This window comes from Clarias gariepinus, chromosome 15 (assembly GCF_024256425.1).
Source record: "Clarias gariepinus isolate MV-2021 ecotype Netherlands chromosome 15, CGAR_prim_01v2, whole genome shotgun sequence".
In the NCBI taxonomy this organism is placed as follows: domain Eukaryota; kingdom Metazoa; phylum Chordata; class Actinopteri; order Siluriformes; family Clariidae; genus Clarias; species Clarias gariepinus.
Window position 1 is genome coordinate 21,188,843 of NC_071114.1, and position 18,405 is coordinate 21,207,247.

The following is an 18,405-nucleotide window of genomic DNA, read 5'->3' on the forward strand; positions in this document are numbered from 1 at the left end:
TAAATATACTTCAAAATAATTGTATTATAGTACACTTTTCAAAAATATATTATTGAAAAAATATACTTTAAGTGAAAGGTTAGTCTTATTTCCAAAGTATTCTTATTTAAACTTTGTTTTTCAATGTATTTTTGGTATATTAAAAAAATATGCTGGAAATAATCATTGTACAAATGTACAGAAAGTATACATTAGAATACAATTTTTAATATTCGGTAGTCTCCGTATATTATCAGTTAAATTTAAATGTATTTATATTTAGTGCACTACTCCCTCGTGCTTAAAGCTGTCTCAATTTATCACATAAAAGTACACTAAATACACTTTAATACAACTTAATTACAATTAAAATATATTTAGCACAAAATTAGTATGTAGAAAATAGCACACTTCAAATTAACAAATCATTAATACACTTAAGGTATACTGATAATTAGTATGGCTGCAAGTATACTTAGTACACACATACACACACTTCCATGCTCATTCACACACTAATTACAATGTCTAGACTGTGGGAGGAAACTGGAGTACCCCGAGGAAACCCACCGAGCACGGAAAGAACATGTAAACTCCATGCACACAGACTTGAGGCGGCAATGAACCTAGACGTTTTAATACATTTTAAATGTCTAGTACACAAACCAACTCTCAAACTACATCCGAACAACATGGCCAAAACCATTTAGAGTATAAATTAATCCTGTCTAGGATTTGTTTAAATAAAACACAGAACACTGACTATACATGCTGATGCTTCTCAAGGAATTATAAAGCATTTATAGCTTTTGTCATGTCTGGTTTTGATAATCCGAAGCAACATCAAGGGCTGAAAAATTAGCATCAGAGCACAGCAAGCCACACACACGGCCATCCTACTGATAGTGTTACCTGGATACAGAGCACTAGCACAGCTCTGTGGGGGCTCTGAAACAATTGTAAATATGTATAAAACACTTAAGAGCGTGCGTCAAACAGATGCCGGGGGACGAACTCGACAAAAAACGGATTATCGCTACATGACTTCAGCAACCAGCTATGCCTCAAATTCAGTGCTATATCCTAGCGGCATGTTTCAAATTAGACCAGATCCTCCATAGCGTGTTTGTCATGCAACTTCAGTGGAGTGCTTTGAATATATAGAGCACAGTAAATCGTGTGTGTGGGTGTGTGGTTTCCACAGGGAACTTTGAATCTTGGAAATGGAAATAACTTTATAGCATGAAGTGTGTTTAATGATGGTATGATTTATATATTTTTGGAGTATTTTGGACCTTCTACTTGCAATCCGGCACATTGGGACACATATCCATTGTTATCTATTGTTTCTATGGCAGTTACTTAAGGGGACAGGTTGCCAGCTCAACGCCATCATTCACACACTATTTGGAAACGCCAATTATCTTAACCCGCATGTCCTTGGATTGTGGGAGGAAACCCGAGCATCTGGAGGAAACCCACCAAGCACAGGGAGAACATGCAAACTCCATGCACGAAGACCAGAGGCAGGACTCGAGCTCCAAGGTGACAGAGCTAATCACTACGCGACCATGCCGCCAGAATGAATATAATATAAGTGGTGAATTATTTTTCATGAATAGATTGGATTTCCATGACTTGCCTACAGTTATGAGAGGACAGACCTGTTTCATACCAACAGGCAAGACTAATGGCTATAACAGCATACCCTGCAAAACTTAACAAATATTAAAAGTAACTTCCACTATGGCTTTTCTTTTTCTTAACTTTATAATAATCTTCTTTCCTTCTTGGAGAATTACAAAAAAACAAATACAAAGCTGCAAAGGGTCCACAATTATAAATGCTATGCCAAAACTGTAGATGTTTAAGCTGTGAATCCCAATGTGACATCATAAAAATAAATTGTGCATGTAACTGAAATGTAAAAAGAGTTGTGTCTTTGTGTATTTGAGGAGGTACCTGCGAGAGATCATATGCCGCCAGGCCGTCCCGTTGATGAACCTCCAGTTCCTGCTGCTGCTGCTGCTGAAGTTGCCTATTGTACACAACACACACACACACACACACACACACAAATACACACAGTCAACCCAAATACAGCTACACCACCAAATCACCATTAGAGCTATGATTCGTTGGCCAAAGATAATAGTTTTTACTTTTTTACATTTATTAGCAATTTTCCCCATTCTTCACCTGATCCTCTGATTCATTTTGCTTCAATAGCAAAATTAATACCATTTAGTTAAACGCTCTTTAAACCACATTTAACAATCACCTTGATACAATCAGTACTTTATACACTTACAAAACTAAAGCATTTCTCCATAAAGGAGTTAAAGGCTGTATTACATAACTATCATTATCATCATCATCACCTTTATTTCATGGTATAATTTACATTTCTGTCGAATTATAGTACTAGAGCTTTGTTCCCCTGTGCCTTTTCCTACAATTTAGCCACTCTAGATTTAGGCATCATGCCCACATTAGAAATTTTTATGTTAAAACTACATTGTTAAAAATGAAAATGGTGGAAATCAACACATCGATGTTCATTTCCTCGTATAAATTGGGAAGGAAAATAATTTTCTAGAGAGTTTCGAAAATACAGAAATCATTCAAATGTACTCTCATTCTCCCCAGAGTACCCGATGTATGTAAGTAGCCATAAGTACTGCAAACATTCCTCACACTGTTACACTGTTTCTGCTGCACCAAAGCAATGTAAAAGACACCCAAACATGTGTTTTAAATAAACAGTCTCTAACTCAGACACAGACACACTGTGTGTATACTCTGAATCAAACACTTGAAAAAAATAGACAAAACATACTGTACAATAATAAGACATAAGACAGGGTTTATATAGCCTATTTCTTATTGTGGCTTTCATGCATGTTATACATGATAAAGATAAGAAAATTTTACATTCACTCTCTGGCCAAAAAACTAAAAGTCACCATTTGGATTTAAATAATTAAATACTTAAAAGACTTCAATGAAGTTATTACTGCAGTAATTAATATGGTTCAACAGAAGCATTTAATTTAACCATAACTGATGCAGTACAGTAAGTCGCTTCTCATGTCTTAAACAACCATGTCCGAAACATGACGTATCTGGTTTTGGACTGGAATTGAGTTCAGAACTGCCCACTGCATTATTAAAAACTGGAAAGATGTGGACCATCAGCATTGCTAATCATAAGTTTGCAGACCGGGAAAATCCCACAGTTTGATCCCACTGAAATCCTTACACTTGCCCATTGTCCTGTCTCCAACACATCAACTTCAGGGACCAAAGTTTCACTTCCTACCGAATATCTCCAACCCACTTCCAGGCACCACTGTAATCAGGTATTGTGACTGTAGCTAGGCAACTGGGTCAGAGCAACTTCAAAACTGCAGCTCTTGTGGAATGTTCTGGTTGTGTCGTGGTCAAGACCTGCCAAAAGTGGTCCAAGGAAGAAAAACCAGTAGCTGTTGACAGTCTCATGGGCAACCAAGGCTCACTGATAAACGTTGGGAGCAAATGCTGGCCCGTGTAGTCCAAGTGAATAAAAGAGCAACTGTAGCTCAAATTGAGGAAAAGGTTACTGTTGGTTCTCATAGAAAAGGTGCACAAAATGCATTACTGTTTACTGTTGATACACATGATTGGCATGTATATCAACAGCAGAAATCATTTTCACATACCAAATGCATGGATTTGGACTAACTGTGTGGCCATAGGAAAGCTAAGTGAGGCTTAGTGAGAAAAACACGTTTCAATTTGGTAGATAGCATAACGATTAGACTTTGGAGCAACAGAAAAGAGTCATGTGGTCTGATGAGTCCAGACTGACCCTATACCAGAGTGATGGGTGCGTCAGTGTAAAAAGAGAAGCACATGAAGCACCCAACATGCAGAATGTGCACTTTTACAAGCCTTGTTAGAACTTTCCACACCAGCACATGACCAAGCACATCTGGCAACAGATGACTAGTCTTTTTATCTGGTCTATAGCATGTATGTATATATAAGCAAATCATAAATTGCAAGGTAGGACAGTTTTTCAAATTAGTTCCTGCAACTGGCCTCGCAGAAGTTTTAACCATAACTTCAACTTATCCTGTTCTATTTTACATCTTATTAAATGTGTATAAAGTTTATATAAATCAAAGTCACAATGAGTAACTTTGTTTAATTTGTGCTAAACATATAATTTACTATCTATTACTACCTATACACAATTTTGCACGCACGCGCACACACACACACACACACACACACACACACACACACACACACACACACACACACAGTATCACATAAATTGCAAACCTTTCTCAATTGGCAGAACATACTGTTTTTTTAAGTTTTAAAGTAAAGTAAATCTGTAGTGATAATCTAGTAAATCTGCTGTATTTTTTCCTTTCATACTAAATGCGTGACAGATGACACCAGTTGCAATCAATACAAATGCATGTTCACTAGAAAAAAGTACTTTAATAAGTAAACAAAATGCAGCTAGTCTTGTTGCTATGAAAAGCCTTCAGAGCCAGACAACCTAAAGGAAGAGTCTTACCCATGACTGTTATGAAGTGGTGAAACTGGAGACTCCTTTAAAAAAAATCGAATAACGTCTACATCTCTGATAGAGAAATATACAATTTTAATAAAAATAATTTTTTGCCTTGCAGCCAGTGTACTGTCTAAGCCATCCTGTTGTACGCAGAATTTAACTGCATTATGGTATATAGACATCTCCTTAGCTAGTGAATAGAAATTTACCCATGAGCTTATCCTATGCCTCGAGCAAACATAAACTGTGAAAACTGCTCCAGTCAGTGGGTGGATTGTGTTCTGCCTCACTTGTAATCCTTTATATGATAACTGTAATTGTAAACCATTTGGACATTAATGTGACTCTGAGGTGCACGAAACTGGAATAACATTCCTACCATAAATACTCACAGCAGATCCATTCTACTTCTCAAATTTATTCAGCTTAACATCAATAAAAATGATTCTCTGATGTTAAAATCAGATTCTGTGTGAATCTGACCATCAAATGCATTTAGCAGTTCCTCCAAGTTACCCATCGCAGAACCACTGATCTGACACTATTTTCCACTGACAATATGCAGGTGCTGGTTTTGGAGCAATTTCACATTTTTCTCAGATAATAGTTGGTTTATGACCGGCCAAATCATTTCAGCTCCAGCCGGATTTTGTAAGGACTGCTAATTGGTGAAATCTGGGTTATGAGGTCAACATGACATCATTGGTTTTTTTGAATAGCTCTTTTAACAAAACCTATTGTCACTGGGCAGATTAACCAATAATTCAGTTGTAGAATTAGATCCTCCAGGAACGAGCTCAAGTAACAGTGGCAAATAAAAACAACAAGTGAAAGAAGCCTTAATGGGAACCAGACCCAAAGCGGAACCAATCCTTTTCTGGCTTACATGGAGAGTGGGATAATAAATCATTACTCTTCTACAGATGTATTCTATAAAATCAAACGGTACTAAGAGTGTTAAAAGGATGTCTAGTATGAACCTGTTGTGAATAAGAATCCTGGGATTTAACTAGGAAAGCCATTACAATTACATAACTGAGGTTAGGTTATCCAGTGTACTGCAAGAGTGCAATTTTTTTAAAGGGTAAATTTACATTAACAGCATTTGGCAACACACTTATCCGGAGTGACTTTGGCTTGGTGGTGGGGTTCGAACCTGGGACCTGCCGGTCTGTAGCCCAGCACCTTAACAACTGAGTTACCCCTGAAAATTTATCATGATCATCCACAGTAGAAGTGCAGGAAGCTCCCAACAGAGGTAAAGACATCGATCTGTTATTCTGTCACCATGAACATTTGAAATCCAGCTTGAGAATCCTGAAATCAGTTATTAAACCATAACCACCTATAAATAGTAACAGCCTAGGTCGAATTAATTTCATATCGATGAATCAGTGGCCTGTCGCTGATTCAAATTTTATCTTTGAACACCAAAACAATCTGCTGGTTCAAATGGAAGTTTGTTCTATAAATAAATTGTAGGTGTGGAGAACAGGGCAAGGCTTTGTGATGCAAAACTGCTCTGTGGGACCCCTGCAGCACTCCAAACTCAGAAGGTGTCAAAACTCTGGACTTTCATCACACTGACTGTGGAGAAAACTCCTATAACAGCCCACATGAGGGGGTAAATGGGCACATCTCTCTGTAATAATGATTGATTCCACAACCACAGCCCTGTTTTTTAACAATTTTGCTCAGACAATCTCCAGGCACTTACTGAAGACCAGAACCATCTACCAACCAATCTTTCCACATGAGAACAATGCGGCAATATCTTTCCAATTTGGGGATAAGTCATATGTTACCCTGTTCAGACATAAACTGTTTTAGTGTCACTACCTAAAACAGCATGCATTGGCAAAAGGATCTTTCGTCTTCCCAATACAACCTATTATCAGTTTAAATGAAGCCTAACTCAGATGTAACATTTCACAAACCAAATTCTCACCACATTATATTAGAAGTAAAATTGGATTAAAATTGCATTTCCAAAATGAAAACAGCTTCAAAATGAGTTGAAAACCTTTTACTCAAGTCATTTTGTGCATCATGTATTTTACGACTTGTAATAACTCCCTTCGTTATCTGATTATTTCCAATAAATTGTTCTGGATAAACATGTCCAGATAACATTGTTGCCAGACACGTGGATGCAAAAGTCCAGCTGTATCCCGAATTGGATTGCTGCTTTCATGTGCGCTTCTTCTTCAAGTTATGAATTCCATGGCACCGGGACAGGGGCCAGCATGCAGCCCCATGGGCCTCGTTTTTATCAGTAACCTCAGCTGTCTAATAACGATAAATCATCTGCAGCTGGAAGGACAGTGCTGGATTCCAGTCCAGCCAGCAGTAGCAGTGATAAAATGTAGCCCAAAGGGAGGCGAGTGCACGAGAGGTGAATCTGGTTCAGTGGTAATCTCCCTATACCAGATTGCGCTTTACTAAGCAGCGTTGCAGATTAAAAACTGTCAAAAAAAATAGTGTGTTTATGAAATACCTCAATGGTCTATTTGCTAGGTGAAAATAATGGCTTTGGTATTTGTTTTTGCTCTAATGATGATTATGGAGAGAAACCAACACAGTGGTGACTTAAAGGTTAAGTCGTTGCACATAACTTTAAATCTCTGAAGTTAAGTCAGCATAATTCCGATACCACATCTGGGGCATTGAGCAAGGCTATCAACCATCAAACACTCAGTTAAATACTGTGTCAACTGTAACATGCTTTAAAAGAAGAATTAGCCCAATGAGGTTAACAGAAATGTTTAAATGTCTTGAGCCACCAATCATTTCATGGTATTAAATTTAAATACATTATGTTGATTCAATTAAAGAAGACTACAAAGTTTAAAAAAATATTTTATGTAACATCCTCATTTCCACTCTCGTCTGTTCAAACCACTCAGCAGTCAGCATCACCAGTATACTAATCACCAGCCTGATCATCTGTCATCACCTGCACCTGTTTCTCACTGGTCTTTCTGATCATAAGTTTTTTTTTTTAAGCTTGATTGATTCATAGATCACTGTGTGGCTTAACAAACGAAACATATTCTTCTGAAATTGATCAGGCACAGGGACTTGTAAGGGTCCTCCACTAGAGGTCACTGTTTTTAGTTTGTAGTTTTTGTTGGCCGACTCAGTTTCCCAGCAGGCACCTCGGTCAGGTGATGCAGTGCACACCTGAACCGAGGTAGCCATCAACCAATCTATAAATAGCTGTTTAGACTGGGAAACTGGGTCGAGCATTTTTGGGTATTACCACTGTCACATGTGTGGGCTTTTGTTCTGTTTAGTTTTATGTTTAGTTTGTACTTTGATTTTAGTTGTGTTGACTTGGGCTCTCTTACCGGCAATGTCTCTGTGTATGTTTTGTGTGTCTGTGTTAGTGGAGCTGATTCAGTCCTGTCCTCCTGTGTTCTTGTGGTTAGCTAGAGCAGGTAAGTAGTTAGGTGTGTGTGGGGCTAGGAGCGTGCTTAGCTAAGATCTATATTGTGTTACAGTAACTAGCATGCTTCTAGCCTTAACCCCTTTGTGTCTCTAGCTGTCCTGTGTTTCCTCTACCCCTAGTGTTCCAGTGTGCCTAGGTTTAGAGTGCTGTCCCTCCTGGCTTGGGAGTAACGACTAGCTTGTGAGTGCTGCCTCCCTTAGTCTTGGAGGGCTGCCTCGCCTAGCCACTGGGTATCCTTGTCTGTGTTTCTGAGCCCCTATTCCCTAGTGTGTTTTAGCTATTAGGTAAGTATAGCTTAGTGCATGTTGGGGCTGAAGACATGCTTAGCTAGGTGTATGTGTAGCTAACTGCCATGGTTAAGCAGTGCTTAACCATGTTTAGCTAGAAGCCATGCCTAGCTGATTGCCATGTCTTTAGCCCTTGTCCTGTCCCTCTCTTGGTCTCTCGTCTCGTCGTTACGTGTCTCCTGTCCTCTCCAGTGTCTCCTGTCCTCTCCAGTGTCTCCTGTCCTCTCCAGTGTCTCCTGTCCTCTCCAGTGTCTCCTGTCCTCTCCAGTGTCTCTAGTGTCTCCCGTTCTCCCTAGTGTCTCGTTTCAGCTCCACACCTCGTTTATGTCCTGTTGTTTGTCCCCCTGTTATGTGTCTCGCCGCAGGGCGTGTTATGTGTCTCGCCGCAGGGCGTGTTATGTGTCTCGCCGCAGGGCGTGTTATGTGTCTCGCCGCAGGGCGTGTTATGTGTCTCGCCGCAGGGCGTGTTATGTGTCTCGCCGCAGGGCGTGTTATGTGTCTCGCCGCAGGGCGTGTTATGTGTCTCGCCGCAGGGCGTGTTATGTGTCTCGCCGCAGGGCGTGTTATGTGTCTCGCCGCAGGGCGTGTTATGTGTCTCGCCGCAGGGCGTGTTATGTGTCTCGCCGCAGGGCGTGTTATGTGTCTCGCCGCAGGGCGTGTTATGTGTCTCGCCGCAGGGCGTGTTATGTGTCTCGCCGCAGGGCGTGTTATGTGTCTTGCCCTGTCTGTGTCTTACCAGAGAGCCCCTGTCAGCACAAAGTTAAGTATCGTTTAAGTTTGTTTGTTTCTTTGTTTGTATCTTTATTTATATTTTGTTTAATTATTATTAAAAAGACTCTTTTTTTGATTACACCACCCCTCTGCCTCTATGCCTGCTCCTTCCGCCCACGGCGTTCAACACCTGCCAATACACCCAGAACGTGACAGAATGCTCGACCCACCAAGGCATAGCAGAGGGGGCTGGGACTAAAGCGGCAGCCTCACGTGGAGGCCACAGCTGCAGCACCCTTCAGGCCTCACGTGGAGGCCACAGCTGCAGCACCCTTCAGGCCTCACGTGGAGGCCACAGCTGCAGCACCCTTCAGGCCTCACGTGGAGGCCACAGCTGCAGCACCCTTCAGGCCTCACGTGGAGGCCACAGCTGCAGCACCCTTCAGGCCTCACGTGGAGGCCACAGCTGCAGCACCCTTCAGGCCTCACGTGGAGGCCACAGCTGCAGCACCCTTCAGGCCTCACGTGGAGGCCACAGCTGCAGCACCCTTCAGGCCTCACGTGGAGGCCACAGCTGCAGCACCCTTCAGGCCTCACGTGGAGGCCACAGCTGCAGCACCCTTCAGGCCTCACGTGGAGGCCACCGCTGCAGCACGCTTCGCGCCTCACGTGGAGGCCACCGCTGCAGCACGCTTCGAGCCTCACGGGGAGGCCACCGCTGCAGCACGCTTCGAGCCTCACGGGGAGGCCACCGCTGCAGCACGCTTCGAGCCTCACGGGGAGGCCACCGCTGCAGCACGCTTCGCGCCTCACGGGGAGGCCACCGCTGCAGCACGCTTCGCGCCTCACGGGGAGGCCACCGCTGCAGCACGCTTCGCGCCTCACGGGGAGGCCACCGCTGCAGCACGCTTCGCGCCTCACGGGGAGGCCACCGCTGCAGCACGCTTCGCGCCTCACGGGGAGGCCACCGCTGCAGCACGCTTCGCGCCTCACGGGGAGGCCACCGCTGCAGCACCCGCTTCGCGCCTCACGGGGAGGCCACCGCTGCAGCACCCGCTTCGCGCCTCACGGGGAGGCCACCGCTGCAGCACCCGCCGAGCGCCTCGAGGAGGTCCCAGCAGCAGCAGCCGCCGAGCGCCTCGAGGAGGTCCCAGCAGCAGCAGCCGCCGAGCGCCTCGAGGAGGTCCCAGCAACACCAGCAGGCCTCATGTGGAGGCCCCCACCTTCGTCCAGTAGCCCTTATTCAAGGCTCACCGCCTTCGGAGCGACACCCCAGCACAGCGTCCAGCACCCGGCTTCGATGTCGGGCACCCACCGCTGCACGGCGGAGGAAAAGCCAGTACTGCATCGGCCGCCCGGATTGGGGGACAACACAGCACTGTCTTCAGGGGCTCTACTTTTCAGAGCAATACAGTGCTGCCCCCTCCGCCCGGCCTACAACAGCGATCCGGTGCTGCCTCCGCCACACAGTTGACTATGGGAGCTAGCCCGTCGGGGTCGGGTGAAGGGACACCAGGGAAGTGCCCTGGGACCACCAATAGCGCTCCGGAGGAGCGGTTTAAGGGGGGGGGTACTGTAAGGGTCCTCCACTAGAGGTCACTGTTTTTAGTTTGTAGTTTTTGTTGGCCGACTCAGTTTCCCAGCAGGCACCTCGGTCAGGTGATGCAGTGCACACCTGAACCGAGGTAGCCATCAACCAATCTATAAATAGCTGTTTAGACTGGGAAACTGGGTCGAGCATTTTTGGGTATTACCACTGTCACATGTGTGGGCTTTTGTTCTGTTTAGTTTTATGTTTAGTTTGTACTTTGATTTTAGTTGTGTTGACTTGGGCTCTCTTACCGGCAATGTCTCTGTGTATGTTTTGTGTGTCTGTGTTAGTGGAGCTGATTCAGTCCTGTCCTCCTGTGTTCTTGTGGTTAGCTAGAGCAGGTAAGTAGTTAGGTGTGTGTGGGGCTAGGAGCGTGCTTAGCTAAGATCTATATTGTGTTACAGTAACTAGCATGCTTCTAGCCTTAACCCCTTTGTGTCTCTAGCTGTCCTGTGTTTCCTCTACCCCTAGTGTTCCAGTGTGCCTAGGTTTAGAGTGCTGTCCCTCCTGGCTTGGGAGTAACGACTAGCTTGTGAGTGCTGCCTCCCTTAGTCTTGGAGGGCTGCCTCGCCTAGCCACTGGGTATCCTTGTCTGTGTTTCTGAGCCCCTATTCCCTAGTGTGTTTTAGCTATTAGGTAAGTATAGCTTAGTGCATGTTGGGGCTGAAGACATGCTTAGCTAGGTGTATGTGTAGCTAACTGCCATGGTTAAGCAGTGCTTAACCATGTTTAGCTAGAAGCCATGCCTAGCTGATTGCCATGTCTTTAGCCCTTGTCCTGTCCCTCTCTTGGTCTCTCGTCTCGTCGTTACGTGTCTCCTGTCCTCTCCAGTGTCTCCTGTCCTCTCCAGTGTCTCCTGTCCTCTCCAGTGTCTCCTGTCCTCTCCAGTGTCTCCTGTCCTCTCCAGTGTCTCCTGTGTCTCTAGTGTCTCCCGTTCTCCCTAGTGTCTCGTTTCAGCTCCACACCTCGTTTATGTCCTGTTGTTTGTCCCCCTGTTATGTGTCTCGCCGCAGGGCGTGTTATGTGTCTCGCCGCAGGGCGTGTTATGTGTCTCGCCGCAGGGCGTGTTATGTGTCTCGCCGCAGGGCGTGTTATGTGTCTCGCCGCAGGGCGTGTTATGTGTCTCGCCGCAGGGCGTGTTATGTGTCTCGCCGCAGGGCGTGTTATGTGTCTCGCCGCAGGGCGTGTTATGTGTCTCGCCGCAGGGCGTGTTATGTGTCTCGCCGCAGGGCGTGTTATGTGTCTCGCCGCAGGGCGTGTTATGTGTCTCGCCGCAGGGCGTGTTATGTGTCTTGCCCTGTCTGTGTCTTACCAGAGAGCCCCTGTCAGCACAAAGTTAAGTATCGTTTAAGTTTGTTTGTTTCTTTGTTTGTATCTTTATTTATATTTTGTTTAATTATTATTAAAAAGACTCTTTTTTTGATTACACCACCCCTCTGCCTCTATGCCTGCTCCTTCCGCCCACGGCGTTCAACACCTGCCAATACACCCAGAACGTGACAGGACTAGACTGAAAATTAAGGCCACAAACGAGAGCTGAAAAAGTCCTTCAGGAAGTCTGAAGAACTATTCCTCAAAACTATATTTAAAAAAAGTCCAAGTAAGTATGGCTGTTTGGAAGCAAAAAAAAGAAGAAATGTGGGGTGGCTCAAGTACTTTTGCACAGTACTGTATAACTCGATCTAACACCATGGCATTGATGAACTCTCAAATCTGATTTGGGAAAAGGGGGTTGATTAAGTTTCCATAACAGCATCTCTGAGCCAGCTATAATTCAAATCATAGGTCTGCACTATTGTGCTTAGTCTAATATAGTTTATACCGCTTTATCCTGTATACAGGGTTGCACGAGGCCTGGAGTCTATCCCAGGAGACTTTGTTCATGAGGCGGGGTACACACTGGATGGGGTGCCCATCCATCTTAAGGCATACACACACGCTCATGCACACACTACGGGCAATTTGGGAAGGGCAGATTAGACTAAAACTAATCTGCATGTCTTTGCACTGTGGAAGGAAACTGGAATACCCGGAGGAAACCCACCAAGCACGGGCAGAACATGCAAACTCCATGCAGACAGAGGTGGGAATCAAACCCGGAGCCTAGAGGGGCAAGGTGACAGTGCTAACCACTACGCCACCACTTTTATAGTAACATATTCAACGTAATCCAAGCCTAATATAAAATGGTTACAAATCCAGAATATTTAACGAGGAAAAACTTTAAATAGTTGACATTGTTAACCTATCTGAAAAAAAAACATGCATTTAACATTTCTGGATCAGAAATGTTTCACATGGTCAGCACTTTCACAGGAAATACCATTTACACCACGTTAAAGGATGTTAAGTGGTTCGGGTCTTGGAGGACCACCTGCCATACACATTTTTGTTTTTTAGCTCCCAGCACACCTTATTTAAGTAACCATCTAATTGGCAGTTTTTTTAAATTGAAGTGAAGGTGATAAAACAGAAAAAAATATTCAAATATGCAGGCAGGTGGTCCTCTAGGACCCGTGCTGAGAACCACAGTCCTGAAGTGTGTTCTTCCTCTTACACCACAGCTGTCTGCCGACAAATTATTTTTCATTTATTTAACAAAAAGATATACATGTGTTCATAGTAACAAATAACACATTTGCAAATCAAGTTCAGGTTGGTCATCGCATATGCTATAGCAGCAAAATAGTCTTGTCTCAACAGGCTCTCTTCTTCTAACTCTCTTCTTCGAGTTATTATGACAGAAAAAGAAACAAAAACCCCAGCTTGTCATGTTACTAAGAAAGTGAAAAGAACTCTGTTCTAAAGATTTTCCCATCAGAATGTTGGGAAGCATTTGAAAGTCCTTAACTTTGCTCTGTTTACAATCCAAATTCAATATTTGTAGGGAAAATGCCAGCATTCTTGTGATTTTTCCCCCCATCAAGATGCTAAAAAGAAAAAAAAAAAACAACAAACTCAAACAAAGTCATTAATCCCAATGGAAGTCACCAGCATGATGCTCTTACAGTATATGTTAGTCTTTAAGTATGTCTTATACATTTAATATGTGTCAGCGTTTAATTCCTGACTTAAACCATATTGTCAGCTCAGCCACATTATTAAAAAAATATATTTGTAAGTAGCATTTAGTACCCGTCAGTGATGGGTAAAGAGTTTGTAAAGATAGATTAAAGGTTAAAGCTAATCAGTATTTGGCACGTAACTGCTCATAACTTCCTTTCTACTCAAGATTTTGATTTAATTTATGGTAGAAGGTTCAGTTGTCATAGTGTACGTGCCATTTTTTTTGCAGTAAGCCATGATGAATCATGTTACTGTTGTGTTGTGTGTGTATTGAGGATTGTGCCGGCTTCTAGGTGCATTATGGTTGCTTTATGTACTGTGTTACGGTATCCATCATATTGATTGGCTCTGTTGAATGACGCATACAGCCACGCCCACTTCAAGACCAAAAAAGGCAAATCTGATATAATCGGCTCATAACTTTCCTTCTACTCAACATTTTAATTCAATTTATGGCACAGGTTTAACTTTAGGCAAATAATGAACTACTGCCAAAGTTCCATAAAATCTTGTCCAGCCAGTTTTGCGTGATGCTGTGACAAAATCTGGCTGGACAGACATACAGACAGAACATTTTCTGAGACTGGTTTAAGGTCCTCCACTGTATGAAATGTAAAAATATCATTGAAAGAGCGAGACAAAACCTTTCTTTGATTTATATAGATGAGTGCAAAACACACATCCAATTAGCATGAAGTTATCTCTCATGATGCTCCACCATGTTTTTTTTAATCTGTAGTATGCCAACTGTGTTCTGGGGGAAAAAATGGATCCAAGTTTAGGTTGAACTGTTCACGACTGTGATGGAAACATATTGTTTATGGCTTTAGATGGCTGAGATTAACCAGGGGGGTAAAAAGTGCATCAAATACCATGTGTGTCATAATAACCCTATATCCAGGAAAAGAAGCAATATGAGAGCCTGGTCATCCCAAATTGATTGACTGATACTTGATGTCGCTTGACAAACTTGGAAGCCCCCATCATGGTAATTACACATCAAGACCAACACACATAAACGAATGCAAAGATGTGGGGATCTGTATGACTCATTCACAGACACAAACAGATGGGGGGTTTATTTGTGGAAAGAAATTTCAGAAAACACAGGAAAAGATAAATTCAGTGTGGAAAACACTTGTGATTTTCCAGTTCATTTATTTAAATAAAACTACACGCAGAGTGTATAGAAATCTCTGTAGGATTGAACGTACAAATGTAACTGCATTACGGCCTCTTCATCTGGAGCCAAAAATAGCATTCGTGCAACACATGATCCGAAAACCACAAGCCAGCCATAACACCACAATAATCGCTGCGTCTCCTCGTAAACATTCTGAAAACTCATCCTGTGAGAGTCTATATGGACAAAAACGGAATGGTTTTGCAAAGCATCGACAGATTTGGATACATGTTCTTGGTACCAAAGAGATAAAACAGTGAAGCGGTTTCTGCTCAAACATTCTCAGTTTAAACTAACATAAAGAAACTCACACTGAACATCTAAACACCTGATGACAAACTTGAGTATTTAAAGTGGTGGAAAAAGTGATGCACTTCCAAAACCATGTAATGCCAAGTGCTCTTTTTAAATTTTCTCTTAAAGACAGACATGGACTGAGCATGAACCCCTGAGGACAGACGATGCATGCCAGGAGGAGGGAGGGGGAAAAAAAAAGCAGAGCACGGGTGAATCTGGAACAACAGTGGACTGCCATGGATAGAACCGAAAATATTGAACCCCGCTTGAACTCCAGGGACAGAAAGAAAGAATGAATCAGAAAAAGAGAGAGAGCAAAAACACACGTACATCCAAGTTTCCAGAGGAAGCCCAAGCCCTAAGCTGCCTTTCCAATGAAAAAAAAATTGCTGTGATCTCATGGTATGAAAAATGCCTCGGATAAGGCGCGGGTTCTTTCATCTCAGCGTGAAAATAGAAGCTCAAAAAATGCTGTGTGAGCGTGGGCGTCTGGACAGACAGTGGCTCTGGAGATGAGAGATACGGGACAATGATAGACACAATGCCGGACACAAATATCATACAGTGCTACATTCCACTGCATGATGGGAAGATACTGGATTGTCATGGTAACAAATAGGGACAGAAGCAACATGTGACAGTTTCTTTGTTTGATGAGGCACATATTCCCAACCATTTTTGTTTCCCGGGCTCCAAAATGAACCCCCTCTTATTAAGCTTGACAGATAATATTTGCTCTAAGGTGCAGGCTATTGCTTTTCCCTCTGTAATCTATGGATCAACACATTGTACTCAGATTGTGAGTACCGCATCAGGATCCAGATCTCGATGATGCTTCATCCACTCTTAGAACTAAAGTCTCCTTAAAATGATAGCACAGAAGAAACATTTATGGTGTCAAAAGAAGCTTGTGATTAATAAATCTTTTAAGTTGTTGGTGTCAGAGATTTCCCTTCATAAATGTTACCATTAAATATGTAATAATCCTTTGAAAAAAAGCATAGCATAAGAATAACTGGACATTTTAAGAGCAATGCATTATTGTTAGTGGCATCCTGGTAGCTCTACGTGTCTGTAATTAATTAATTGTCATCACAACAATTACTTTGAATTTCATATACGTAATCCTCTGCAAGTCCTCTGCAGCAATCCCGTTAACAATCAGGAAGTAGAACGCTCCTTGCGTCTGTAGGAACTGTACACACAACGTTTCATAAACAAAACGTGCACGTTACAGGAGTTTGGCTGGGAGTTACTGCCACATTCTCCATACAGTACCGATCTTGGTCCAAATAATTCCACATTTTTGGGCCATTAAAGGAGTTCCTGGGAGGCCAACGCTTTAGATGTGAAGCAGGCAGTGCGATCATGGCTCTGTTGTACTAAGAAACATTTCTACCTTGATGGTGGTATTCAAACACTAGTGAAATGCTGGTTGTACAAATACATTAGTGTAGCAGGAGATTATATTATATAGAAAAATAAAAGTTGTGTTACTCCTTACAACCAAAAGTCCCGGTTTGACTTGAACACCCCCGTTGTTTGATTTAGTAGGAACAGTAGAAAGTTCATGTTAGCCTTTTGCTAAAATTATTTTATCTCGTGGTTTAAAAAAATTATATGTTCGATGTAGTTGTCTTAATAATAAAAAAAATAATGTATGAGACGACAAAGAGGAGAGTAAGTCAGAGAAAAACCACAAGTGTGCTCGGTGCATTACAGAGTGTCCTCAAAGTATGTATGAGTTCCATATGTGTTTACTGTTGGTATGAAAAAGGGAATAAAAAAAAAAAAAAACACGACCCTCTGACCCTGATGACCCCATCAGCCCCAGCCGTATGGAAAAAGTTCACCAGAAAGTGTTTGTTTCTTCGTCTTCTTCTTGGTAGTAGATTTTCTGATCAGCTACGGTGACACTGAAGGTGAAGTCTTGTAGTCATAGATGACAGATGATGTTTTCCGAATCGGAAACTGCGGTGCTGGAGGCCTTTATTTTAGATCAAAGCTGTATCTTGACGTAGCTAACGATGACATTGAGATGCAGAGTGTTGTAGAAACGCTGACAAATGAGTGAAAATATAGTGCGGAGAAGCTGCACAGCTGTCGTATAACTCTACTATTATAAATGCTTTTATCTAGCTGATGCACAACTGAGGCAACATCTGATCCAAGTGCAAAGCAAGGCAATTAAACAACTTTATCTAGTGGGCAGCAGTTTCTTTCAGGCGGATGTGTAGTTTTAATTTTCTAATCGCTAGCTCAGATCTTGAACAGCTGAACCACCAATGGCCACTATTACTGGAACAGCACGTTATCTCTTCACGTTTAAGGAGATATAAATGCTAGGAAATATAAAGACACTAGCCCCCTGACATTTTCATTCCAACGTTGAACTCGTGCGTGACTTGGGTCAGAAGATTTGCTGTAAGGCAAATCACAGGTTTATACGAGAGTGAGTCAAGATTTTTTAGGAAATACACATGGTTTTTGACACAATCTGCTTGCTTTTTAATGCACATTGTCCAACTCTTGTGTGTATTGTTTTAGCACTACTATATATATATATATATAAATATATATATATATATATATATATATATATATATATATATATATATATATATATATAAAGACTTATGAATACACATGATGTGAGTTGGCTTGTAGAGTGATGCAGCTAATAGCTAAAACGTTACAAAGACTTGCTGCTGTAAACTTTTGTCAGTGGAACATAACGTAAGCTGTTCCGTAATTAACTTGCTCCAACTTTTAGCACTGTGTCAATCATGTTGCTCTACATCAATCACTAGTGGGCGTCGATTACCATATTTTCCCCGGGAGCATCTCCATATCTTCAAGATGCACTCCTTACACCATTTGCACTGCTTAATCATGATCCTAGAGGTATGTACACATTTACATGTACATAAAAAAGGATTAGGATTCAACCTGATATGCTTCACATATGCAGCTACTCGCTAAAAATATGACATTATATATAAGCTGACACCAACTGAAACTGATCTAAACTGAACTCGAAGTCAAAGAAAAGAGCCGCGAGGGAAACAGTGTGTAGTGACTGTGTGTGTCTGTGTGTGGGAGCACCAGTGCCATGCTGGGAGACAGTAAGCATGTCTCAGTGTGATGCTGCTGTAACACTAAGATCCACAGCAGGATCTCGGCCCTATGTTTTCCACGGACTAAACCGAAACTGTTGTTATACCGGGCCACCAGGACGCCTTCCTGCCCACTTACAGCTGAAACATCATC

At 42.5% G+C, this 18,405-nt stretch overlaps 1 protein-coding gene across 7 annotated transcripts in view; it reads right to left on the reverse strand.

Moving 5' to 3' along the window:
• arnt2 (aryl-hydrocarbon receptor nuclear translocator 2) overlaps positions 1-18,405 on the reverse strand; it is a 129,242-nt gene that overhangs the window by 26,016 nt on the left and 84,821 nt on the right. For all 7 annotated transcript variants that reach the window (XM_053513081.1, XM_053513080.1, XM_053513077.1 and 4 more), the window contains one exon: positions 1,942-2,017. In XM_053513081.1, the coding sequence (XP_053369056.1) occupies positions 1,942-2,017 (76 nt within the window). The remainder of the gene's footprint in view (positions 1-1,941; positions 2,018-18,405) is intronic.